The sequence below is a fragment of the Pocillopora verrucosa genome, chromosome 6 (genome assembly GCF_036669915.1).
Source record: "Pocillopora verrucosa isolate sample1 chromosome 6, ASM3666991v2, whole genome shotgun sequence".
In the NCBI taxonomy this organism is placed as follows: domain Eukaryota; kingdom Metazoa; phylum Cnidaria; class Anthozoa; order Scleractinia; family Pocilloporidae; genus Pocillopora; species Pocillopora verrucosa.
Genome location: NC_089317.1, coordinates 340,156 through 365,639, shown reverse-complemented (window position 1 = coordinate 365,639; position 25,484 = coordinate 340,156). Strand labels below are relative to the sequence as shown.

At 35.4% G+C, this 25,484-nt stretch overlaps 3 protein-coding genes across 3 annotated transcripts; 1 reads left to right on the top strand and 2 right to left on the bottom strand.

Moving 5' to 3' along the window:
• Positions 1-237: 237 nt before the first annotated feature.
• LOC131792225 (conserved oligomeric Golgi complex subunit 3) lies at positions 238-12,769 on the bottom strand. The gene is made up of 25 exons (XM_059109604.2): positions 12,596-12,769; positions 12,092-12,214; positions 11,331-11,392; positions 10,681-10,846; positions 9,939-10,013; positions 9,289-9,381; positions 8,469-8,597; positions 7,809-7,883; positions 7,401-7,444; positions 7,172-7,298; positions 6,411-6,502; positions 6,040-6,145; positions 5,256-5,289; positions 5,018-5,097; positions 4,816-4,893; positions 4,399-4,456; positions 4,219-4,313; positions 4,016-4,105; positions 3,385-3,588; positions 3,208-3,249; positions 2,691-2,783; positions 2,168-2,249; positions 1,910-2,037; positions 1,387-1,485; positions 238-866 (listed from the first exon to the last, which is right to left on the bottom strand). The coding sequence occupies exons 1-25, from the start codon at positions 12,761-12,763 to the stop codon at positions 840-842; spliced, it is 2,370 nt and encodes a 789-aa protein (XP_058965587.2). The 5' UTR covers positions 12,764-12,769; the 3' UTR covers positions 238-839.
• Positions 12,770-12,848: 79 nt separating this feature from the next.
• LOC131792253 (proline-, glutamic acid- and leucine-rich protein 1) lies at positions 12,849-21,756 on the top strand. The gene is made up of 20 exons (XM_059109629.2): positions 12,849-12,959; positions 13,093-13,151; positions 13,689-13,794; positions 13,988-14,059; positions 14,195-14,272; positions 14,376-14,447; positions 14,830-14,889; positions 15,299-15,449; positions 15,543-15,678; positions 15,859-15,946; positions 16,138-16,232; positions 16,812-16,922; positions 17,227-17,365; positions 18,318-18,362; positions 18,462-18,507; positions 19,110-19,166; positions 19,537-19,592; positions 19,679-19,888; positions 20,351-21,058; positions 21,424-21,756. Exons 1-20 carry the CDS (start codon positions 12,849-12,851, stop codon positions 21,505-21,507), a joined length of 2,484 nt encoding a protein of 827 aa, XP_058965612.2. The 3' UTR covers positions 21,508-21,756.
• A 270-nt stretch (positions 21,757-22,026) lies between these two features.
• Positions 22,027-25,111, bottom strand: LOC131792254 (E3 ubiquitin-protein ligase rnf168). Its single transcript, XM_059109630.2, has 5 exons — positions 24,733-25,111; positions 24,178-24,251; positions 23,204-23,356; positions 22,914-23,085; positions 22,027-22,557 (listed from the first exon to the last, which is right to left on the bottom strand). The coding sequence occupies exons 1-5, from the start codon at positions 25,109-25,111 to the stop codon at positions 22,238-22,240; spliced, it is 1,098 nt and encodes a 365-aa protein (XP_058965613.2). The 3' UTR covers positions 22,027-22,237.
• Positions 25,112-25,484: the final 373 nt, after the last annotated feature.

Sequence of the window (25,484 nt, the reverse complement as noted above, 5' to 3'; positions counted from 1 at the left end):
ATACGTAAGCATGCGTTCATCAAGATATGAAGCACTTGGGAAGTTTGGAGAGTACGAAAGATGCATAAGAGTTGCTTGAGGCTTAGCTGAGAGCAACTCCAGCTTCTTGAGTGCTACCCAAACTTCCCAAGTGCTTCATATCTCAACGAACACACAGCTGACGCATGAACCAATTGTTTTATAACATTTTCAACCCAATGGAAAATTTTTTTTTATCAAGGGATTTGTTTGCTGACGTCATGAGTGTGTACAATAGGAATATGAAGCATGTTCACACAATTGAATTTGATTAGACAAATTTACTAGCTGTTATAATAGATATTTACATATACTGTGATGATTTTATTAAGCACCCTCGTTCCAATAACTGCCCTCCCTCTGATAAGTGCCCCCCCCTCAAATTAATTGTTAATTAGTGCCCTTATTGAGTAAGCACCAAATTCAACACCAAATTCTTGCAGCTGAAGTTAAAAGAAATGTAGTAAGTACAGAAAATGAAATTGGTGATCTTAGGAAAGGGTCTCACAGTATTACCTAATAAGTAACTTCCCTTGCCTCTCTCTGTCATTGCTTTATCTATCTTTATCTGATATGTGGAAAGCTCAAAGGCAAGTAACTATATAGAAAAAAAACACAACAAACAAATACCACCATCTTTGCAATAGAGTTTGCCCTTGCATAGGAAATCTTGGTAATAAATAAATAAATATCTAATTTTTTAATCTGGTTTAACAACTTGCTGAGGCAGTATTCCTCATCAAATTTTCATATTTAATGAACCAGCTGGAGTTTTCAAACAGTTATTTTGATCTGTGGGTGCTTTATCCACTCAGCATTTTTCATGATACTGCTAGTAGAAGAGAAACCTGAGAAGTAAGAACAAAGTTTTTACTAACACCAGAACCCTCATCCCATTTTACCACTGAATAACAATAAGTGAAGTCCAACCTCACCACAGTGGTCAAAAAGAAGTGACCAACAGGGAAATGTGGAAGTGTTATAAGAGACCTGTCACGTCTCAGGTTCAAAGATGGGAATAGTCTGTTGGCCATGATCCTTGTGAAGAGGTTGTTGTTGTAGATAGATTAAATAAAAAGACTGAATGACTCTCCCAAGAAGGAAAAAGTGGCTATTGTGAGGAAGTTGCCATTGGTGACAGTTTTGACTGTATCCAGAAGTTAGCCCTGACAGTTTCACAACAGAAAACAAACTATAACAAATGGGTGACTCAGATTTTTCCTTTGTCCCACGCTTGTGACACAAACAGATTACAACTTTTAATAAAAAAAATCACAAGCACTATCACCCATTACCTTCCAGAGCAACAGCAAATGCACCTTGGTCAACAATGCCATTATTGTTACTGTGCATGTAAACTTAACAAACCTGCTGAATTGATGGACATCCAATGATCTGTTGATCTTCTTCAGAGTAGGTTTCCATCACCAAGTCATTCATTTGTTTGTAATATTCTTGAACCTTAGCCTGTAATGTTATAGAATTCCATTGAGTATTCTAATCTCAATGTAAAAGAAAGAGTGAATTCTTTTTTGTAAATCCAGCCTTGTTACTTTCAGTGGCAGGCTCTTACCAAGTACTGCGATATCAACAGTTTTTTTTCATTTTTGAAGAGCATGTTTTAGTTAGAACTATATTTACAATTCCAAGAGCAAACTCATGAAAATATAACATCCGAAAGTTAGTGATATTTAAACTGTGACACTGCCCTAAGTGGTCTTTTAATACTCAGCATTAAAAGCAAAAGTTCCATCTTTTATGCCACAGTTTGGTCCCAGGTCCTTGTTATAAATGGATACCCTCGGTAATGATTTGCTATACATGTTTTTTTGCCATTGGAATGTTAGGTTTTGTATTTATATCAGGAAAAGAAATTACAGTTGATCATTACCTTGACAGGTTTAAAGAGAATGTACTCTGTGTCTTTGTTTGCCAAAAACAAAGCCATGCTTTGTAGAGTGCTTGTGAGCTTGGACTTCAGTAACATGTAAGTCTCACTAACAACTTTGCGAACATTCTCTGAAAAACAAAATTAAGAAAATTTAAAGTACAACGCATAACTCTATTCATGACTTAAAAAAGTGCTAGAGGTTATAAAGCTTTTCACATAACTACCCAAACTATTAAAGTAAGAAATGTTTTTTATCACCTGGTTTTGCAAAAGGTTGTTGCTTGAGGAATGCTTTAGTATCTTTTCCTTCCTCTTGGGCAAGATTCTTAATCACTGTTACCTGCAAGAAAAATTTCAGAAAATCCATATTCCTTTGTTTTTCTCATGTGCGCTTGACATCTTTGAGTAACTAAGAGTGTACTAGTTACACAAAAAAACTATTTTTTTTAACCCTTTTCACCCCCAAGACCTCTTTTATTTAGTAATTCCCCCTACTGTTTGTCATACAATTCTCATGATGTTATCTTAGAGAATTTGGTATCTGATCAACTAATAATCCCCTAGTTGATATTTTTCTTTATTCTCATCACTGGTTTGTTTGATATTATATTGGTATCATAAGGAGAAATTCTGTCCTGGTCACTCATTGGAGTGACAGGGTTAATAATGAAGTTATTTGCCACCTGTTTAGTTTAAGTAGCAAACCATCCACAACCAAAAACTAAGGCAGACAGATCACTCAATCCATCAAAAAATTAATTGGCATCAAGATTCAACTTACCTTGGTCAAGAACGCTGACAGAGGAGAGATGAGAGACTCTGATACATTTTGAATAAACTGCTCACACACAATCCTGAGTTCAACATCAACATCCTTCAGTTGATAACAAAACAGAAGTGCTGAGTTATGAAATGGAAATAGCCACAAAGCTAGAGTGTAATATTATCACAACTCTATAAAGAGAGATCCTCTACACTTGTTGTGTTAGTGGGGCAAAAAATGTAATTAATTTCCTACAAGGAATTGAACTGCACCTAGTTTCAATTTAATGTTCAGATTCCCAACCAGCTGAGCTGTAAAGAACTCATTTGTACGCCAGGTCATAATAGACCATATCACACATCCTGCAAAATACTTGTATCAGCAATTTTTGATGTGTGTTGCTTTAAGATTGAGTAAGAGAAAAGTAGTAAAAAAAGCAAAGAGAACTCAAAAGCTCTCTAGGGTGACTCTGTACATATGGACAATTTAGATTTAGATCAAAGCTAAGTTTGTCCAAATATTTAGCTTTCCTTACCTTCTTTGAATCCAGATAGTTTTCTGTTAACTGAGGCGCTCCCTGAAACAGAATTACCAGTAAAGTATAGCTAGTGTTCAGCACTACTTTTTTAAGATTCCTACCAAAACACATCAGGACAAGGGCATACTGTCTAGAAATGAGTGCATCTCTCTCCTTAATATCTACCAAACTTACATCTAACAAAAATTCCAGCAATGCATTGTTGCCACTAAGAGCAAACAGCCTGTTGCTGTGACTCCACAAACCATATGCTGCAGTCCGCATTTTACTGAAGTCCAGCGACATTTCCTTGACAGCAAAATCTACATCAAAAGGGGCAATCTGCTCTCTGAGGATCAGCAGATGTTTTATGAGGAACAGATGACCGTTTATAGAATCCTGGAAAAAATGCCAGACTTATATAAATGTAGAGCATACAAACCAAATGCTAAATATTAGCCCTTTACAACCTTACATCAGTATACAAGTTCTCATACTGTTTTCTAGACATTTCCTAATGATGGAACTTGCAAGGAGAATTTGTCTAACAATCAAGAGCTTATTGAGGTCGCAATCATTCCCTTCATTCCCATGACCTTAATGTTTGATTTAAGGGTGATACTTTTGGGAGAATTTAGATGCTGATCACTCACTGGGAGAAAATGGTTAGGCATCAAAGACAGGGAGGGCAGAAAATTGAAAGGATGCATGGAAGAAAGAGCTACATGATTTTTGAAGCAGCATCTACTTCTCCTTCAGTCTCCAAAGGGATCTTAACTAAGTCAACACTTGGCAGTCATCTAAATCTGTCAATTTGTATCTGTACCTTTCTCTGAGCAATAAGAGAGCTTGCTGTTTTAAGGGACTGGATGCATAGGGACAAAGCCTCCTGAGAAAGGCCTTCAAATGTTTCTTTCTAAAATGTAAAAGGTGAATTCAAACATAAACCTTCAAATCAATAAGATATGAATTAGATGAAATCAGAGGACAGAAAATCAAATACAACCCAAAGAAGGTAATAATCCTCACCGAGATGCACCGATAGAGTTTTGAGAGACACACCAGTGTGCGTCTGACTGTTGGGTACCACATACCCTGAAGGTCCGCTAACGCTCCTGGTAACTCTACAAACAAAAAAAGAAACAAAACAGGTGAAGAAATGTTAGACAGATGCATTTGAGTATGGTAATGCTTTTGATCATAACTAACCAACAGACTTCTTCTCTTCTTCTCCAGATTGTTTTTCCTCTTTGTCATTATCCCCTGCCTGAAAGTTGAATGTAGAATGAAAGTCTTCAGATAAGACTAAGTTAGCTGCAAGAAGTTTAACTCCTGTTATATGGAAAGCCAGTCTACCTTGGTAAACCTCTCACAAGTTCATTAGGTGTCTCTGATAGTTTTTCATCCCTTTCACTCCCAATATCTCATTATTAATTCTCCTTACTGTCAGCCAAACAATTCTTATGATGTTAGCTCAAGGAATTTAGTATTGGATCAACTAGTAATTCCCCAATTGTCTGCTTGATATTTTATTGATATTAAAAGGCAAAATTCTGTCTTGTGCATATGTAGGAGTCAAAAGGTTAAGTACCCTACAGTTTCAATCGTACAGTAGTGTTTACCAACCCCAATAATAAGTTTTTCTGGATAAGCTAGATCACCAGGTGCTGGGGAATATTTCTGGATGTCACTCTCAATGTACGCCTGCCAAAAAAGAGAAAATTGGTGTCAAATAGGAAAATGTTTGTCACATAGTGAAATGACACTCGTCTTCCTAAGATAAGCTCCAGTGATATCCAAATTAGTTGTTCGTATCAGTAGTTGTTACCTGTGCCCGGTAAACCAGCCGTTCTTGTACATCCTCTAACATCTGTAGAACAACAACTTCAAAAGCGGCTAGTTCTTCACCTGAAAAAGAAGAGTAATTTTAGATTTCAACCAACCCCTGCATTCTCTCAAATTGTTTGACATAAAAGGAAGGAAAAAATTTTTGGCTCTGTGTCATCTATACATTAAAATAACAAATTCAAAATGTTTTGCTAACTAGTAAAATTTAACAATTATACCTTTTTGCTGCACATGATCCTCAATCATTTCCACCTAGAGAGGACCAAAAAAGAACAATTATTATAATACCCCTAATAATGTACATGGCAAAGTTATGCACTTCTGATTGGCTGAAAATTAGTGCATTCTCATGTAACAAGAGTGCAAAGTTGTAACATGAGTGCAAATTACAAATAGCACGCAGACGCTTTCAAAATTTTGTCTGTCCTGACTCTGTGATGTTTTTTCATGTACATTATTAACAAGTAATAACATGAATGCAATTTGCCGTAATAAGCATTTGTAAATTTTCCAAAGACTATAAATGGTATTTGCCCAATGGGCTCGTGCAATTATATTGTCTTCAAAAAAATTTACTTGTGCTTATTGACACCAAATTGCACTCGAAATCATATTATTACCTATACTTATCGGAGCATAAGGTGCAATCTTTAGGATCACATTTTTCCATATAATATTTTAGGTATAGAAATTAATAAAATTTGGTGGCCTTATCCACTTCCAATATAAGTCATTTTCTATCACTCGACAGTGTTCTCCCTCATCTTACACACGAAAGGTATATGAAATTTTTAAACCAATAGAGCAATCCTTGAAACTATTGATTTTTCTAGAATTCCAAGCAATTTTAAGATATAAGACAAATGGCAAATTTTACCAGCTACTGCTTAAAAGGAGAGCACTGCTTGGAAATGGGTAGAAATCTTTTAATTAAATTACTAAGTCCACATACAATCTACAATAATGATAACAGTGATCATAATTATGACAAAATAAATTTACCTTTAATATTGTGCAGAGTTCAGTGAGTGTCTCCATGTGATTCATGTGGATTATTACAGGTCTCAGCGAATCATATAAGGTACTGCACAAAATTTCTAACAAGGAGCTACAGAGCAAAGAGAAATTTCATTTTGAAACATTAACAAGAAACCACTCAGAATCATTCCCTCTAAATCTACTCTGTCAGCTTTGCAAGCCCTCTGTGGTTGCAGCCAATATTTTTTAACTTCATTCTCCATTGCATACATTTCTTCCATCAAGAGCTTGACTCTCACTACTTGACTTGTACAAAAGGCCAAGTTCTCACAAGCCAGAGTAAACAAACTTTCACAAAGGTAAAAAGATTACAAGTGATAAAATATTTCACTTACTCGAGACCTGAACTTGGCCTAGAGAAGAAGTGATAGTATAACTGGTATTCATCCTGACAGACGCGAATCAACACTGAACAACCGGCGCGAACCTACAGAAAAAGATTTATGTTTAACTTTTTTTATTTCTCTAAAATTCTACTATGCCAAGGTTAAACAAATGTGATTCTAAGGTTGGTTATGATTGGCCTGACTTAACTCTTTAACTCTCAGGATCTGATTGTTAATTCTCCCCTCTACCTGCTGAACATTTCCTTGTAATTTAGTCATGAGAATTTGGCATGAGATCAAGATAACAAGTTCTAAATGATAAGTTTGAATATTCTCATTATCTGTTTGCTGGGTGATATAAGGATATTATGGGGAGAAGTTTCATGTCGATCACTTCTGGGAGTTAAAGGATTAAACATTTGATCTCTAACAGTGACTTGCATCTAATTTCTCCTAACATTATCATCCCTGAATAAACATTAAGGTCATGAGAATAAAGAAACTGATCACAACCTCTAGAAGCTCTTGATTGTTAGACAAATTCTCCCTGTATGTACCACAGTTAATATAAGAAGAGTAAGGAGAACTTGCATACTGATGCTAGGGTGTAGTACTGTTACAGGGTGTTTCTCACTTTTAAGTGGGTAAAATTCCTCTGTTTCAACCATTCAGATGAAAACTTTACTAGCTGTACTTTCATGTCAAATGACACAATCAGCACCACAAAGCAGTTTAGAAACCTTATTTTGCATTTCCATGCATAAACTTACTAGAGAACAAGGATTTCTTTCATACTGCTTGGCCAGTTTATCAATAGCATCACTAACACATGGGGTCAGGAGTTGAGAACGCTGAGAGAGATAACACTGCTGGCAGTCACTTAAAAGTGAACTGTACCTGAAACATCAAGAAACACAAAATGACACCTTTCACATAAAAAAGGCTTTAAAAAACTGCTTTTCACTGTCACTACAATAATTGTCTGTAAGTAATACTCACTCAGAACTTAAGTGACTCCTCTGTTCAATCTGTTCCATTAAACTCTGTTAAAGAAAAGAATAAAATGAATTATTAGTAAATGGAGTGAATCAAAAATTAACTGGCTTTCATTGACAGGCAATTTACCCTTTCAAACAACAACAACAACAACAAAAATCACTCCCAGCAGAGACCAAGACATACTTTTGTTTTGCAGTATCAATACAATGTCAAGCAGACTAATAATGAAAATTAAGAAAAATATCAATTAGGGGATTATCATTCAACCCAATACCAAATTCTCAGAACCAAAATTATAATCAATTTATGGCAGACAGCAAGAAGAATTACCAAGGAGATATTGGGAATGAAAAGGTTTACTGTATCTCCCTTCCAACAATAAAAATAAAGTTAAATACAGTGACTGACCTTCACTCTTGGAGCACAAGTCCTGAATTTCCCATAAAATAAAGCGAAGGAACTTTCAGAAGAGTTGCCACCTTCCTGAAATAGCCAATGACAAAATAAGAAAACAAGTTTCCTTTCAAAATCATCATACCCTCAAAATATTCAACTGCAGCACTGGAAATAAGTTTTCTTCCTAAACAGGACATGTGTCAAACCAAATCTTCCTTTGGACCTGACATATCTTCAACCAACATTAACTACAATGAATAATCAACTTGACAGATAAGCATAATTAAGAACAAAAACTAAATTTGTTCCCATAATGGTCTTTGAACACTAGTGTCCAAAATGGCACATTTCTATCTAAAACTGATACTACTTCCTTAAATAAAATGATACTGTCTAAAATTGGATGTGTCTAACATTCTTTCCAAAAGGAGACTTTTGTCTCTAAAATGAGACACCAGTGTCTAAAATCAGACACTATAATCTAAAATTGGGCACTGGTGTCCAAAATCAGACACCAGTGTCTAAAATTAGACACTAGTATCTGAAATAGAAGACTACCAGTTGTTTTTGAAACAATGGAAACTTGTGTCCAAAATCCCACATAAGTATCCAAAATTGGACACTTTTGTCTAAAATAGGACACTTTTTTTAAACCATTTTCCATCAACCTACCTTATTTGCCAACACCTGTGCTGTGGCATTTTTCAGCAAATTCACAACATGCATTTTCACTTGATTGAGGGCCTGGTTCAAGCACTGTTTGAATCTGACAAGATACACTTGGGATTCTTTGAACTGAGGCTACAAGGACAAAAAAATATATTCATATGTAATCCACTAGTTTTGCAGCTAGTGCATTGCAACTGAATTCAGCAGCTTGCAAGAGGCATGCTGCATAAGAACATGGCTGGTATATAGCCCCATGAGACCTCTGACACTCATTTGCAGAGTATTTGACGGGTGTTCCTCCAGGACCTTGGATATACATGTATTCTTTGTCCAATACCCAATGAAATGTGGACTTTATACACTTGGTGGAGCCTCAAGCTTTGCAGTATACAGTTATGGGGGGTGGGGATGGATCTGAACTTATATCCTTCAGCTACTGGCATTCAGCAGCATACCAAGCTTTCTCATAATGATTATATTTATTGAAAAAGAGGAGGAACAAACACCCTAGTATTCCCTCCCCCAACTGCAACCTTGCTCAGCCAAGTTTGAACATCATTAAAAATAACTTAAGTTTTTAAAATGAATTTATAAACGAAAGATTTAAACCTTCCACTCCAAAGATCTCATTGGTACTTCTCCTTAGTTTCTGCCATCCAATTCTTATAATGTTAGTTAAGAGAACTGCTAGAAGATCAATTAAAAATTATCTTTTTGATATTGTTCTTTATTCTCATCACTTTTCCAACAGTGTTGATATTGTAAGGAGAAATTCTGTCTCGGTCACTTGTAGGATTTAAAGGGTTAAGGACAGAAAACTTACATTGCTTGATATAAATGAAATACACTCATCAAGTCTTGCCAGCATTGGAACAAAGGACTCGCTTGTCACTGACAGTGTGGATGAGTTGAGTTTCTGAAAACAAACCAAATCCTAGTAGGTAATGATTCTATATTAAAGTACAGTCAATCCTTTATTAAGCGATCACCCACAGGGAATGGCAGGTCTATCACTAAATATAGGTTCCACAGATTAGGGGTATTATAAAAAAGTAATAAACAATACTACTTTATGCCATAATTAACAACTCAGTGCACAGAACCTTGCTCAATAATACTACATAATTTGGTTTTGAGAGAGAAACTTGGAATAAAAAAATTCCTTAAATGATTATTCTTAATAGTTTTATTTAAGTGGTCCTGCTTTCAGAAACTGATTGATACATGTGGAGGGCAATGAAAACTGGCTATTGGGACTTACAAAAGGGTGGCCTTGGAGGAGACAAATTACAGTGATGAAGGGAACACAAATTTGGGACTTCAATGACATCTGACTGCCGAACATGGGGTGACTGCTTCATATGGTGCCACATAACACTGGTTTGATTGTACACCAAAATGACAAATGTACAACTTATCAGCGAAGGCTCTAACAAAAATTTTTTCTAGCATAACAATGGTCTGGTTACTCACGTGTCTAAGATGATCTAAAGCATTGAAGTAAGACAACTTGTTGCTGATGCTTTCAGCCATGTTCATCAACTTTGTCTGAAAGGTTGGCATGTGAAAATAAATATATGAACTATTAATGTGGAAAAAAAGGTTCTTAACCCCTTCACCGCCAAGATCTGATTGTTAATTCTCCCCTTCTAGCTGTGACTCACTTCCCTGTATATTAGTCACTTCTGGGAGTTACAGGGTTAACATTTGAAACTTCAAAGCTGCTGCAGATAATTCAGTAGATGTAAGCGACCATTAAAACATTCCCATAGTCCAATCATTTTGTTATCTTGTAACCTTGTTGACCTTGATCAACTGCTACAAGGAACAAATTTTCAACGCCCAACTGCAATCACATTGTTTTGGTTCTGCTATATCTGTTACCTCAACACCACTAATTTCCGCATTATTTTGAAATCACTCCCACAGCTAATGTTTAACCCTTTAACTCCCATAAGTGACCAAGACAGAATTTCTCCTTACAGTATTAATACAATATCAACCAGATAAGTGGTGAGAACAAAGAAAAATATCAATTTGGAGATAATAAGTTGATTCAATACTAAATTTTCTGAATGAACAATCATAATAATTGTATGGTTGACAGTAAGGAGAATTACAAATTTGATCTGGGAGTTAAAGGGTTAAAGGAAGGTAAGGTCTCCAATGAAGAGAGTTTAAATGCAACTCAAATGTTTATATCTTTCTCTCTGACCTGATCCTGAAGAAGCTGTTCACAAGCTTCATGAAGAGCCCCAGTTTTTGTGGATACCAATAAGTGCTTCTGCTGTAGATCCTGCAGATGATTCAAAGCTGACTCCACTTCACTCAGAATACTGTCACAATGATCACGATAAGAACGCAACCGTGCTGCATAGGATCTGAGGAATAAATTATCCATACAGCAAATGTTAATAAGATCTTATACTTCTAAGATTTAGAAATTAATTATCATGACTGTCTGCCATACATTTCTTTAAAAGTCAGTTTGGAGGATTTGGTGTTAAGTCATATAGTATTGTCTAGTTCTAATCACTTGTATATTTCACATGAAACTGACGATGTGAAGCAAAATTACTAATAGTAGTAGTAACAGTTAGCCTTTATTTATTTTTAAGCAGGGTAAATCTTTTAGTAAGCCCTGTTATATAAAATCTTACAATAACACAAACTGTACTTATAAACTATTCTATTACATAAAAAATATCAGAAATATGTTATAAATAAAAACATCTATATAACTAATAGAATAAAAAGTTACAAATAACAGTCATTATAATAAAAATATTTGTTATGTTTGGGAATAAAAACCCATGTTCACCTATCCTTTCTATATTCAAAACAATTTTTTTACTTTTCTCTTACCTGTAAGATGATTCTTGCTCCTCTTCCATCTGTGCTTCAACATTTGCAAACCAAGCAAAAAACTGTTCACAAAAAAAATTTAGTTTAAAACTTACCTAACAACATCATGGCACAACTACTGTAGGCTTTGTGAAGGGAACAGAAATCAACACTACTTTTAAGATAATTCAAAAGAGAGACTTGATTCTGATGGTCATCTTTATATCCTGAGCAACATTCAAACTTGTTAGAAATTAATTAGAATGATTGAAATCTCACAAACTACAGTGGACCTACCCAGATTTTTAGAGCAACTTAGTGTAGTCTGATTGTTTGGGTGAGTGTAGTCCTGAGAAGGACTGTTGTTGGCAGTAGTGACCAGGGTTTCAGCAACCTGGACAGAGGTCATCATCAGAGTCAAGTGAATAGTTGTTGTCAGTCTAATGTACAAATTCTGGTTTGTGTAAACTGATTTGTCAGTTTAACCAAGATGTTATTAGCTGTAAGACTCAAGTGGAATAAGTCAGCCATGATTGGTCAGTTTTAATCCATCAGTAAAGTTAGGTCCTTCTATTCTGTTTGTTTGTGATGTTAATGTCATTAATTTTCCTACCTGATTTGCAGGGACTGGGTTGGATTTCTCTAATCCCCAAATTGATATCTTTTCTTATTCTCATCATTTATCTGTTTGATATTCTATTAATATTGTTGGGAGAAATTCTGTCTCAGTCACTCACGGGAGTTTAAGCTTAAAGGTAAACAACAGAGATGAAAAAGCCAACCTGCTGAGCATTTTCTATTTTTTCTGATCCCAAATCAACTGTTGCCATGTCCACAGCAGCTTCTTTACTGGTTTCACTCAAGGTCCTCTTTGCAGGTAAACTAGTGCAGTCGTCATCAGGTAACTTTGATTGATTAGCAGAGAATAATAAAGAGATATGCTTTACTTTAAAGTGAGTGGGACTATGTGCCCTGTCATTAAGATGAAGAAAAATGTATTGATCTCCTGTTCCATGATCTCACATCACAAGCATTCTGTTTAGCAATCAAATTCATTTAAGTAGATAAACAATTGGGTATGCAAAACCATATTACAAAAACTAAGCAAAACGAGGAAGTAACGTGAGGAAATATTTCTGTGAAATAATTAAGAAATATGCATTTCATCAGGTACGCAGCACTCATTGTCTGCCTCTTACATTCTATCAGAATTTATGTCCTCAGCTGATGAATCTAACTGTTTTGCTTCAAAACAGCTGATCCAAATATACAATTTTTGAGCTCACCTCGTCTAAAAGAGGACGATTTCCTGCTACTGTAGTAAGTTCAAGTACACTATTTCTTTGCTTTTCTGACAATGGTGCGAGAGGAGAATCCTTCACATCCCACAGACTTAGCTTCTCCTTTATCTCATTGGAATACGACGAATACCCAGCTTGAGCTTGAGCCGCCATGTTGGCACTTCGTCCGAAATGCATTAAGGTTTTTATAACGAGACTGCATTTATTACAAGTCAGCTGTTTCCCAAGTAAAAACAAAATGGCGGCCGAATTGTCCATTTTAGCAAGTTCGTTTCTGGAGACGAAACCCGAGAGTTATACAGCCTTTTTTCTTGAATGCATAGAATCAAAACAGCACCTTAATTTAGAGGTAAGTAAAATAACAGCTTTATTTAAAATCCTCCGTTTAAATACTTCTTGGTATGTTTGTTTTCATTAGGTGGGTACACCACGTGCAATCCTCACCCGGGTAAAATATAATTTTTTTCTATCCTTTACTTCAGAAAATTCCGGATGGCTGGATAGGAAAAGTCAATAGTCTTCTTAATTCAAAGACTGACTGGTAAATGTAGATATTTTTATTGCAAGGTGATATGCTGTAAACAGAGCGATGTAGGCTGTTAAAGGGGATATCTACTTTAACTTAGCTGGTTTTTACTCATTCCCCCCCCCCCCCCACCTCCTCACCCCTTTGAAAATGAGAACGACTAACAGCTCCCCCGTCCTTGCTGGATGAAAATAAAGACAAAGACAGACATGAGACATGATAAAACAAGCAAATTTAATGATCCTTCCCCATTCATTATGTAAAAGGTAATTTACGCAAGTACTAGCCTCCCCATCATCAAATTTCATAAATAGTGGGCCAGATATCAGGGGGATTAAAATGACAAATGACTGGAACATTTCTCTAAATATGGACCTTACCAAGGATTTATGGAAAAGTCTTAGTGCCTTTCCTTTTCCACAGAACCATGCCATAAATGTTGCTTCATACATGTAAGTCTTAGGAACTAGATACACGCTCTTATTAACCCAAAAAGCTTTCAACCTCAGTGTGCAAAAAGAATGAATGATCTGGTATTGATTAATTTTACAGTTGGTTAGGTGTTTGTCTACTTGGAATAACAGTTGAACAATGTGATACAGAAGCCTTCAGGACAAATTGTTCATCATGGCTAAGAGGTCTTCTCCAGATAATTCAGGTAGCTTTTCAGGTTGTTTTCTTTGTCCTGTCTTTTGTTTTTGTATTTTGTTTATGTTTTTTTTTTTTTTTTTGTCTTTTTTTTTTTTTTGGCTTTTTTTTCCTATGGTTGTTTTGTTGGCTTGGGTTCTCCATTCATAAATTTTTTCAAAATGTTATCCAGAATTTTTGATATAGTTTTTCAATGCTTACAGACTTCAAAAAAATCAAGTGTCCTTCAGTATTGCAGCAAGATCCTTGATAACATTTTAAAACATGCAGCAGAGGTAAGAGGATGCTTTTAAACAGTATTTTTTTTAGCAAGACTACCAAAGACTATCACATTGTACACTTATTAAAAAAAATTGCAATTTGCTTCAAGTATACTCACCACTTATTATAACAAAAGTTTTATTGTTCAGTTTTCAGAATTATCAAGAGAGTTGTCTAACTCAGTCCTTCCATCCATCATTTCAACCTTGTTGACCAACAAATGTTCAGTAAGTGCAACATTAAACGTAATGAACTTATGGAAAGAACAATATGTACAGGAGCAAACATTGCTTTGTTTTCATCCATGATCATGTCTGTAATTATTTGTAGGACGAGAGCTCAGTGTTGTTGATGCTATCTTCATGTATTCGCTATTTCCCAGGACCTTCAGGACCCTCCAGGGTAAGTAATTTTAATCAGGCTCTCGTAAGTGCTGTAGCATGATTGACAAAGCAGTTAAAGACAAGTTATGACTCAGTAAGGGGTCCACTTTTGACAATGACCAGTGCCAGAAAACTCATGCACTCATCCTTGCAATACTGTAATGCCTTCCATAGCCAGTTCACACACAATACAATAGTTAGATTATATCGTGCGTAACTAATTCACTTCTATATATAGTAAGTCTTACTATCACAACATAGTTTTTATAGTTTTTTTTTTTTTTTTTGGGCCAAGTCTGCTGAAAGTATTGTCAAGGGTTGCAACTCTAGGTGTAGCTCAAGGTCACTCACATCTTTATGTCAGCTACACCTTTATTATAATTTTATCTCTTTATTTTCAGAATCAAATTGAGAAATTTCTTTTACCACCTTTAAATTCATTCTGCAATGAAACAATGAAGGTATGTTGTTGTGGTCAATTGAACATTTTGAACAGCAGGCAGGATTTTGGTTGATATCATTCAAGCAACTTGTGTTGCATACTTAACAAACTTGGTCTTAATTTATGCTGTAATGAAGTAAAAAAATGGACAAAATTACCAACAAGAAAAGATCTTAAGACTTATCAGTAGACTTTATGTCTACCACTCAGAAGCCTGAAATGAGCATCCAAGTGGAGAACTGGCAGTAACAGGAATTGTTCTTCCTGACGTCAACATATGTTGTAATTCCAAAATATTAAAGATTTTTAGAGTCAATAATAACACCTAGATGAACAGTAAGCAACAGTTGTAAAGAAGACTCCTTTTTTGTTCGAGTGCAAGTTAAGAGAAACAAAAAAATTACTGTGTATCTTTTTATTTGCCACAGGCTGCATGCAGTTGCTACGCCTTGTTACCAAGATGTAGTCGCAGTGGGTCAGGTGACAAGCAACAGCTGTGTCCTTGGAATATACAATGGAACAAAGTGCTTTGTACAATTCATAAACTCCTTGATAGCGCCTATGAAAATGTTGAGCCAGGTATGTTTTTCAGGATAATTCTTTTCTTCATTTTTATTTATTGAAACAGTAAATTGTAAAGTTCATTTACTAATTTCACATCATTTACTCTAGTTGCCAACAAACCCTCCCAAGACTCAGAAAATGAATCCCTTCCACTTGGTGATGTTCCAGCCACAGAACCAGACCGAACACACACTCTTATCACAAGGTTGAATTCATTGCTTCACCTCCTCTCAGGAATGATAAGGTAACTTGTTTCCCAGGGACACATGTATGGTGAGATGGACAGAACTTCACCAGGGTTTTACTGATGGTTTCTTTTCCCTTTTAATTTTAATCATATCCGTTGCTTTTGTCAATTTTTTCTAGGAATGTTAAATATATAATTTTCATAAAGTGATGAAAATATTTCCTCTGTCATTTTAAGGGAAGAACATCTAAAAGTTGTGGCAGTTCCTATTGATTCTACAATGAACCTTTTATTGAGAATAATGAATGTGACCTGCAACTCACTGGTAAGAGTGAAAATTATGTATTGATTAAACTGCATGAAACAGTGATCTCATAGGAGAATGGTTATTTACCTAATGAAAGATATATTTTTCTAGAAAAATAACTTTTGGACCAATCAGTGTTCAAGGAACTTTTTTTGTATTAACATTGGACATACATATTTTTAAGCTTGATTTAAATGTTTATTTTGCAGAAAAGTGCTGTTGTTGTGGAATCAGTGTTGTTGAGAGCAAGTTTACCATTAATTCATACAAATGCTGTAGATTTGTTAACCACACTTATCACAAGGTAAATTATTTAATGTTTTCTTTTCAACCAATATGTTAAATATTATGTTTCATATGTTTGTGAAAATACTAAGCGTACTTGGTCTTGGTTCTTCTGTTATTATACTATTTACTGGGCTACTAGGTAAAGTATTTTAGTCTTAAAAGGCAAGGTACCTTGATAGTATCCCAGACATGAGCGACCTACTTAAAACATTTTACATTACATTTTCAAGTTATGCCTTTGAGGCAACTTTGATTAAAAAAAGAAGAAGAAGAAGAAGAAGAAGAAGGAAACTTTGAGATGGTGTTTAAAGTAATAGGACCAGACTTTGACCAAACCTTTTCACTCTTGGAACTAATCAGGAAGTAATTTCTAATATGTATATATTGTCTGGGAAAAGGAAATAAGAAGAAAGGAAAAAAAATTGGAATGGGATAATTGTTTGATTTCACACCAAACTGTTTAAAATTTTAAGTATATAGCAGCAAATAAAAAGGAGAGTTGATTTTGAGAGCTTGGAAATGAAAGGGTTATTCATGGCCTGAGCTGCGTACTAGAATCCTGTTTAACTATATTTTCTTTCCAATGGCACAACAGGTGTAGAAATGTGATGCTTCCATATTGTGACTTGTTGATAAAGCTTCTGGTGCAAGAGCTTACATGGACTAAAATTCAAGACCCTGCTTATGGCTTCAACAAACCATACAGGTTAGAAAAATAATTGTGAAATCTTCATCCTGAGCTTGGAAAAATTCCCTTTAATTTCCTATTTTAGTATTATTTTGTGAAGGTTTTTGCATGTCATTTGTCATCAGCTACTTAAAATAAGTATCCTCCAGCAGTAGAAGGAATGTGAATATCTTGCAATATGAATGGGACCTAGAGAGCAGAGCTTAAGGAGTTTGCCAATGTATTCTGAATGATCTCTGAAGGATCTCTTGGCTGAGACAAAATCCTTCATCAGAATAACCAAAAACTACTTCTCCTACAAGATAGTTACCTCTTTTTTCAGGAAATTGAGGTGTTCTGTGTATCACTGCATGGAGCACTGGGTTCAACTGACAAATAGCCTGCCTGAGGAGGGTAGTGTGGTGAACAAATTGATGTCACTCATACTTGATGACATTAGGCCATTAACTTCTCAAACAAAGGTAAAATTATGAAACACTTGACAAGGCTTACAAATGGCATTGCAATAAACTTACACAAGTATGGAGCAATTGTGCTGTTAAGATACAATAACCATTTACAACTTGAAAAATTTATGGTTGGGTTTGAGAGAAGTCAGCCTTTCTTCTTAAAATATTTATCAGCAGTTGATTCTCAAGTCAATCATTTTTGGGTGACATGACCTGTCATATGGATTAATAATCAACTGACTAATAGTACTTGCAATCTACCTGTATATGAAAGAGTAGATTCCCTGGGCTGTTATTCAGTTTTAAAGCAGTCATTACATTTGGGATATCACCTTTAAGGGTGTAAATATGTGGCCAAGTGATACATGACTCACAATGATTCACCTCTTCACCCATAATAGCAAGTGAGCTTAGATGTAACTGGTGTTACAGGTTACAGCCCTAATGGACAGCCCTGGGTTGCAAGCTAAAAAATGATTCACTCAAAAATTAAGGAATTAGAACATTAATGAAAACTTTAACAAGATTCTCAAAAATGATTGGTTACCACCAGCCCTATTTGAGCACTGATAGGACAATGTATGCGTCATGCTTGTAATTAGAAAGTGTAATAGGAAAGTTGACATGACATGCCTGTGTAAGTGGATAGCATGCATCATGTGTATGTGCTGTTGTAGCATATTTTGCAAAGTTAACTGTTGTTTTTGTTTATGAAAATGTATAACCTATATCTAGTTCTTTCTCAAATGTTGTCATTGTTTTTGATTAACTGGTAACAGGACTTTGTTTCAACCAATTCTGTTTGTAACCATATTCCTGCATCACTGTTGTCAGATTTTTATCACTGGTATGATTGCAGACAGAATTAGACTCCACTCAGTCCTATTACCAGTATTTATTGTTCTTCCTGAGTGAGATTGTGCCTTACAAGTTCCTTCGATTCTTTTCCTCTTTTGATCTGTAGTTGATACCAAATCCTAGCTGTGGAAATAAACAGCAGTCAAGAAAGGTACTGTTACCAGTACAAATACAGAATAGAAAATGAAAATTTAAAAGTTCTTCTTGATAATCTTTTTTGTACTGGTGTGCATTTTTTTTTTTTTGGTAGGGGAAGAAGAGGAAAATGCAAGAGGATGTTGAGCAGTTACTTACAGGTCTTTGTTATAAAGTGCTACTGATAATTAGATTTTTTGTATGTGGTTTTCCTTCATGTTCTAATTGCTGACTGTGGGAATGTTATTAAAAATTACGTGTCACCATTTCCAGTGAGGCCTGAAAATATTTTTACAGAAAACAAAGTCAAACTAAATAACAACCTCATGACTTCCTCTTTTTATTACCTTTTTTTATTACTAATTTTGATTACTATTTTCCACAGCAGCAGCAAAAAACTCTTTATTTTTCTATGGTTCAATGGTGTATAATTACACTCAAAGATTGCATTCTCCCATTTAGTTGTTGAAATTTAAACTTCAAAAAAACTGCAACAACAACAACAACAAATTCCGATACAAAAAGGGTTCAATAGAAATTCATGCAAGGAAAGTAACTAGCAATTGCTAACAACAATGCTTAATTTATGTTAAAGCTGTTGGGGGATTTATGCATGATAATTTAGAAGTCTCAATTTCTTCACATAAGAAGAACAGGTTGAATCTCTATTCCATAATTAAGCAGCATTAAAAAACATTTTCTGCTTTATTTCAACATGTTTACTGTTGCAAAATGTTAACTGCTTTCATTCATGGGTTCACAGGTCAACAAAAGATTGATGAAAATGCAAATGAGAGTGTTACATGCAGAGCACTCAAAGGTGAAATAAAATTTAATTAGTTCATCTTATCTCAATAACAAAATTTTTAACTCTTCAACTCCCAAGGTTTTATTGTTAATTCTTCACAACTATCTGCTACACATTTCCTATTAAATTGGTTATGAGAATTTGGTGCTAGATCAAGATTTCCTTGTCTACCCAGTAAGTTGGAATATTCTCATTACCTTTATGCTGGATAAAGTATGGATATTTTAGTGAGAAGTTACATTTTAATCACTTCTGGTTGTTAAAAGGTTAACTGTGGTTTGACTAAACTGTGTTTTAAATCAACACACTGTGGGGAACCAATTATCAGTAAATTACTCTAATTTATGGCCCTGAAGTTTAACATTGATTTTATCATCTTCAGCCTTATGTGCAGTATTGATTGCAGTTGGAAGTGACATTCCTCACGGTGCATTAAGGGTCAGTAACAGTAAATATGTGGCTTTTTGCTTCTAGAGATGAAAAAATGATTCAATGTTCTTATCCTCATTTCAATTTTTCTTTAGGAAGTGCAAGTTGTCGTTGTCAAACTGATCATTCAATGTCAGCAGTCTTCATTCAATGGTTTCCCTATACCTTACACAAGTGCATATTGTCGACAGGCATTGTATCATGCTCTACTTAATTGTCTGCTCACTAACTCTCCTTGTGTTCCACCACCTGTGCATCATGCTGCAAGATTGTTTAGTTTAGGACTGCAGGATAGTGATTTTAAGGTTGGTCAGTTTTGATTCAGTAAACATTTATTTTACTACAGCTGGAAATAAGAATTTGAGGCTTGTGAATTATCTCTCACAGGTTGAAAGCAATAGTAATTAAATCTTAGAGATCTAATTGTTGATTCTCCCCTTAGCAAAGGGCTAACACTCAAAATGGTAGCTTTGAAACTCTTAACAGAGGCCAATTTATGTTATAAACTCAGTTGATAATACTATATTACCTTGTTATACTCTTCCACCAATGCAGCACCACAGTTTCTTTTGAAACTTACCCCCTTTATAAGTGCTCAGCTGTTTTGAGTAGCCTGTCAGCACATACAAGACGAGCACTTGTGTTCATATTGGTTATTCACCAGTGGCTCTTAGATTGATTTCACTCTGGACAATGACATCACAGAAAAAAACAGGCTATATCTTCCAATATTTCATAAAATAATTAGCAGCAACACTCTTTCCTAGGTATCAAGTTTCTGCCAAGAGGCCTTAGCTGTAGTTAATACCATCATTCACCCACGGATATTCCCACAAGTGTGTTCTGCACCAGGGCCTTTACAGCTTAACACCTCTGAGGAGCATGCAAATACAACAGAAATGGCCTCTTCAATTACATTTGAGCATGTTATGAATACAAACTGGCAAAGTCTGAGCGGGGAATCTGAAAGCAATAATGGAAATCATGCTGATTATTTACAGACAAACCAAATCCCTATGGAGCAAGGGGAATTTGGAGCTAGAGAAGGGGGAAGTATTGACAACAGTTTTGTTATAGATGTCGGGAATCAAACAGTACAAGAGTCTATACAGAATGAAACATCTTTTAATCAATCTGATAAGTCTTTTACTAGTAAGAGTGATAGGGAAAGCCAAGGTAACAGTGGAATAGATCAATCACTTGCTGATGCAGGAAACACAGCCAGCCAGATCTCAACCCAACCTCAGAACAATGAGTCAAGTCAAACTGTCTTATCAGAAACATTGCCTGATGAAGACTTTGGACCTTCTCCACAGTATGCTAGAATATTTGAGCCCAAGAGAAGGAAAACTGATACTGATAATTGCAGTTCAAAGGAGAGAATTTTAATTAACAACAACAGTACATTGCCCACAGCAAATAAAGATCAACTCACAGAAAGTGTTGCAAATAGTGATAATACCTCCTTAAATGAGGTAAGCTAGTAATCAACACAATAGTAATAACAATAATAATAATAATAATAATAATAATAATTAAGCAGGCTGCATTCCACAAGGTGGCTCTTCCTGTCCACTGTTTCTGAGGCAAATTGGAAGTTGGGATGTAGGTTTTTGCAGAGGGATGAAACCCCAAGGACCTGGGGAAAAACCCACATAACAAGGAGAGGAACCAACAACAAACTCAATCCACATGTGACCCCAGGTGTGGGAATCAAACTCAAGCCACAGCAGTGGGAGGGGAGTGTTCTTACCTTTGCACCATGCCACTTTTTTTGCATTTACTAAACCATTCATTTGTTCATTTCAAATGAGTTTTTTCTGAATGAATCAATTTTCAGGAGAATGAAAATGATGAAACTGCCCAGATGTTAGCTGCATTTGTAGACTCATACCCAGACTCTGATGAGCAAGAATTTTCATGAGTGTTGCAACCATGTGCCTCCCTAGAAGACCCAGTTAGGCTAACTGTACCTCTACACAAGAATCGTATGTGCAGAAACAGCAGAATACATCAGAAACTCAAATGAAATTTAATAAAGGAAGCTGACTTCAGTTTACTACACCAACAGAATACATGCTCAAGCTGTGTAATGGAGCAAAATTAAAACCTTGATGACATTTAGTTATTAATTTGTATAAAGGGAACTCAAAAAAGTAAACTTTTGCTGGAAATGTAACAGCTTCCTCCTTCACTTCCCAAAAGAAAGGTTTTCCAGCTCACCCTGTTGTAGATCATAAGAATAATAGCTTGTAATATTTTTGACATTATTATTATTATTATTATTGTCATCATTATTGTTATTATTACTACAACCAAGTGCATCAAATAAACCACAAATTATTTTATTTATATCTCTCCTTCATCCTATAACACCACTTGATATCTACTTTAATTTAGTTTACCAGTAATTTTTTTACTATTATTAGTAATTTTGAAATAATTTTATTATTATGCCCTTTAGGACACTTTAATCACAGACTTTCACCAAAACAAACACAGTTACAAGTAGGCACATTAGAGGGCATAGTCAAAACAAAATTTTCTGCAAACAAAACCTGCTACAATTTTGAGCCAAGAAATTTTCACAGTTTAACTTTTAAGTTTTATAAAATATGTCAAAACAAATAAAAACAGGAATGTCACTGTTTATTTTATGAAGGTATATTATCAATGCCACTTTCCACTTCTTCATTTTCAATGACAGTCCGTAGTAAATATGCATCAACAGTTCCTTTCTTTCTGTCCACCTCTGAAGTCTTTGTACTTGCCAGATCAAATTCTTTTTGTAACTTTATTGCAAACTGAAGGTCTTGTTCTTCTTGTTTTCTTCTTTCTTCAAGGAATTGTAGATTGCTCATGTTAAAAATATCACTAAATATAGAACTTGATGAAAAGATGGAATCCTCTTTGTCTTCAGAGGAATTTTTTCTGAAATTGGATTTACCATGACTGCTTTTATTCTTTGATAATCCTGTTGACAAAGTAAATATAATAATTAAGATTATACATAGAGGAATTCTTGTCTGTAGAATTACCACACTTTTATTTCGTGGCTTGGAGTAAAACTTTAAGCTCTTGAAGTGAATAATGTTCAATTCCAACTACATAACCTGTCCTCAAACTTTGATTGCCAGCAGCATGTTGTGATTTCTACTTTTAAAACTGAAAGAGATAAATACCTGGATCTATGGTATTTATGCAAGTAAGGAAATCATGACTTTCAACTTGCCTGAGAAGAAAACCTGCTTTCAATATGTTGTATTGTCTTAAATAGAACCATAGTACTGGTAACTTTCCAAGAATGTAAATAATATTTGAATGGAATACCTTGAACATCACCAGGAGAGGTATGCCTTGTAGGAAGGAACCACCTGTCTAGTGTACTGTTACTGTGACCAGCTTGAGTACTCTGTCCTTTTATCTTTTTTCCTTTCACAATTTTATTCTTGTATGGGGTTGTTGATAAGCTTTTATTTTTAGGCAGCTGTCCCATTGAGTTCTGTAGAAATCCAAAGAGCAATAACACAAAGATTCCAGTGATTAGCTTCAAGCTAAACTTCAACAGAAAAGAAACTTCTCAATGATCCACTATGCTCAAGCTACTGTATACTACTCACCTGTCCTTGTTCCTCCTTTATCATTTTTCTTGCAAGTTCTTCATCTTGTAGTCTCTGGTATTCTAGAGACCTCATTAATCTCTGTTCCTCATGTTGTAATTTGTAGATAACCTCTTCACTTGCCTTCATTTCTTCCTCTCTTGCTACTTTCAACTAAGACAGATATTTGAAAATGACATCAGATAGGGATTGGACATTCACTTTGTCTGAGGCATAAATGACTGTTTGTGATAGAAAGGTCATTACATTAGAGCTCCAGACAACTGTCAGTCATTAGGCAACATCTGCCTTAAATTGGCACCCCTTCAATTAAATTTCAACTGGGGTTAGACATTATGTCTATGTAAATTTGTTCACCAACTGGTTAATAAAATAGAGATTCAGATTTGTTACAAGAAGAAATTTTTTTTCTAGTAGCATTGACTTGTGTTAAGAATTTAAAAGATATTAATAATGCCAGAACACATTGTTCCATCCTTTAACCTAACTTTAGGCTTAGTCAGGGATAAAATAATTTGTGGATTGGTACATTAGAGAGATTTTAAAGCTGTGTCGAGGATTAGCCCTTCATCAGAGCAAATCTGATTAGCTCCCACAGAGTGCTTGACAGTGCTCCCTATGTCAGCATTAGAATCTCTCTGCAGTAGCCACAATTCACGTTATCAACTTCATTGATAAAACCAAGCTATCATGTTATACTCCCCCCCCCTACTGATGCAGCACTACAGGTTCTTTAGAAACTAACCCTCTTTAGTCTAAAAGAAATATTCTTTCAAGGAAAAAAAAAATTTTGCATTATTGTCTCAAGGTCATCTTTACAGGGCAAGTAGTCTGTTTCTACAAGTGTGACTTGAGTCGAAAGCCATTTTTGTGTTGAAGAATAGTGATCCCTACATTTCTCAACCAATATTCATAGAGGAACACCAATGCATGCTGGCTTAGGTACATGTAATGAGTTAACTGTTGTAACTTGCCTTCCTCATTTCCTCCTCATACTCTTTACGTAGTTCCCCATCCTTGGATAAGGTGCGTTTCACTGGTGGCATATCTGTACCAGTGAAATTGAAAAAAAAAATACAATTTATGACAGAAAAAAAAAAATGCAGGCTATGAGTGGTCAACACCATTGCAGAATCAAGTTGTACCCCTTGTGAACAGATTGCAATCTTTCCCAAAACCCCTCCCACCCCTCCATTTTTCTTTCTCTCCGGAAAACGGATTATAGAATACCTGAATCACTTAATACCAGTGAGTATTGAACAGATTTTGAGAAAAAAGCATAGTCTCAAGATTTATTAATGGGTTCAACGAATAATCTCTCCCATCATAATAATCTTTGTGCTGCATTCTACTAATGTTGCGCGAGCTAATTAGTGGACAAAAATAAACCTTTATACGTAAATTTTATCTTTTTTTTTTGTGCCTTAACTGTTATACTGGGACCTCGATAGTGTTGAATTTCAAAGTTTTGTTAATGTTGTCGACGAAAGCATTAGTGTAATAAAACTCAAACAACAAGGTTTTCTAACCAAAGATATCGTCATCATCTTCACCACGTAATCTTTTGCGACATTTCTCTGGGAAGAGCTGCTGAATTTGTTGCCATCGTGCTACATTAACCAGTGTCCCATTTCGCGAATTTCTTCTCGCCCAACTTGAAATCCTCATTCGACAGAGAGGGCAAAGGAAATTCGCCTCCTCTACATTTTGCTTGAAGCACGGCCAACACAGCTCGTGTTCGCAAGGCATTACTACAGGTTCGATAAGTATTTGCAAACATATGGGGCACGTGAAGTCTGAGGAAGAATTGGAGATGACATTTTCTTCACATGATTTTCGTTTTTCTTGCTTCTTAGGGATAACGACTTTGTTCAAGGCAGCTCCGTCATTCTCTTCGCCGGCCGCCATCTTGGATTTCAATTAAATGTATGCTAATATTTTCGAAATTTATTTTGGCGCGAAAACGAACCATTGGCTTAGATCAGCACAGATCCAATTCCAAATTCTCCTCTCATGACGGCGTAGTGAAGAGAAGATTGTGGCCCTTCATTTATTCACTATTCTTAAGAATTTTTTTCCAATATAATTTAATTTATAGGAGATTATTGAGCCTAGAAATTTACAATCTGCGTGGTTCATTTTATTTTCCTTTCTCTTTTTGTGGCTGTTTCTATTCTAAATTGAGAAACGCGCCAGCGTCAACTGGCGGGAAAATGGAAATGTGTTAGTGGCGGGAAAAGTGGCGTGCGCCATTCCTTCCTAAAGCTGAAAGAGCTTCAAC

What these genes read in the sequence shown, in the direction of transcription:
- LOC131792254 (XM_059109630.2), bottom strand. Translation starts at nt 25,111, where the DNA reads ATGGCGGCCGGCGAAGAGAATGACGGAGCTGCCTTGAACAAAGTCGTT. An exon ending in AGATGATGACGATATCTTTG is followed by an intron (nt 24,252 to 24,732) that starts GTTAGAAAACCT and finishes TCACTGGTACAG; the next exon opens with ATATGCCACCAGTGAAACGC. An exon ending in TAAAGGAGGAACAAGGACAG is followed by an intron (nt 23,086 to 23,203) that starts GTGAGTAGTATA and finishes GGATTTCTACAG; the next exon opens with AACTCAATGGGACAGCTGCC.
- LOC131792225 (XM_059109604.2), bottom strand. Translation starts at nt 12,763, where the DNA reads ATGGCGGCTCAAGCTCAAGCTGGGTATTCGTCGTATTCCAATGAGATA. An exon ending in GGATCATGTGCAGCAAAAAG is followed by an intron (nt 5,098 to 5,255) that starts GTATAATTGTTA and finishes CTTCTTTTTCAG; the next exon opens with GTGAAGAACTAGCCGCTTTT. An exon ending in TGCTGGAATTTTTGTTAGAT is followed by an intron (nt 3,250 to 3,384) that starts GTAAGTTTGGTA and finishes ATTCTGTTTCAG; the next exon opens with GGAGCGCCTCAGTTAACAGA.
- LOC131792253 (XM_059109629.2), top strand. Translation starts at nt 12,849, where the DNA reads ATGGCGGCCGAATTGTCCATTTTAGCAAGTTCGTTTCTGGAGACGAAA. An exon ending in GTCTTCTCCAGATAATTCAG is followed by an intron (nt 13,795 to 13,987) that starts GTAGCTTTTCAG and finishes CAATGCTTACAG; the next exon opens with ACTTCAAAAAAATCAAGTGT. An exon ending in TCTGCAATGAAACAATGAAG is followed by an intron (nt 14,890 to 15,298) that starts GTATGTTGTTGT and finishes TATTTGCCACAG; the next exon opens with GCTGCATGCAGTTGCTACGC.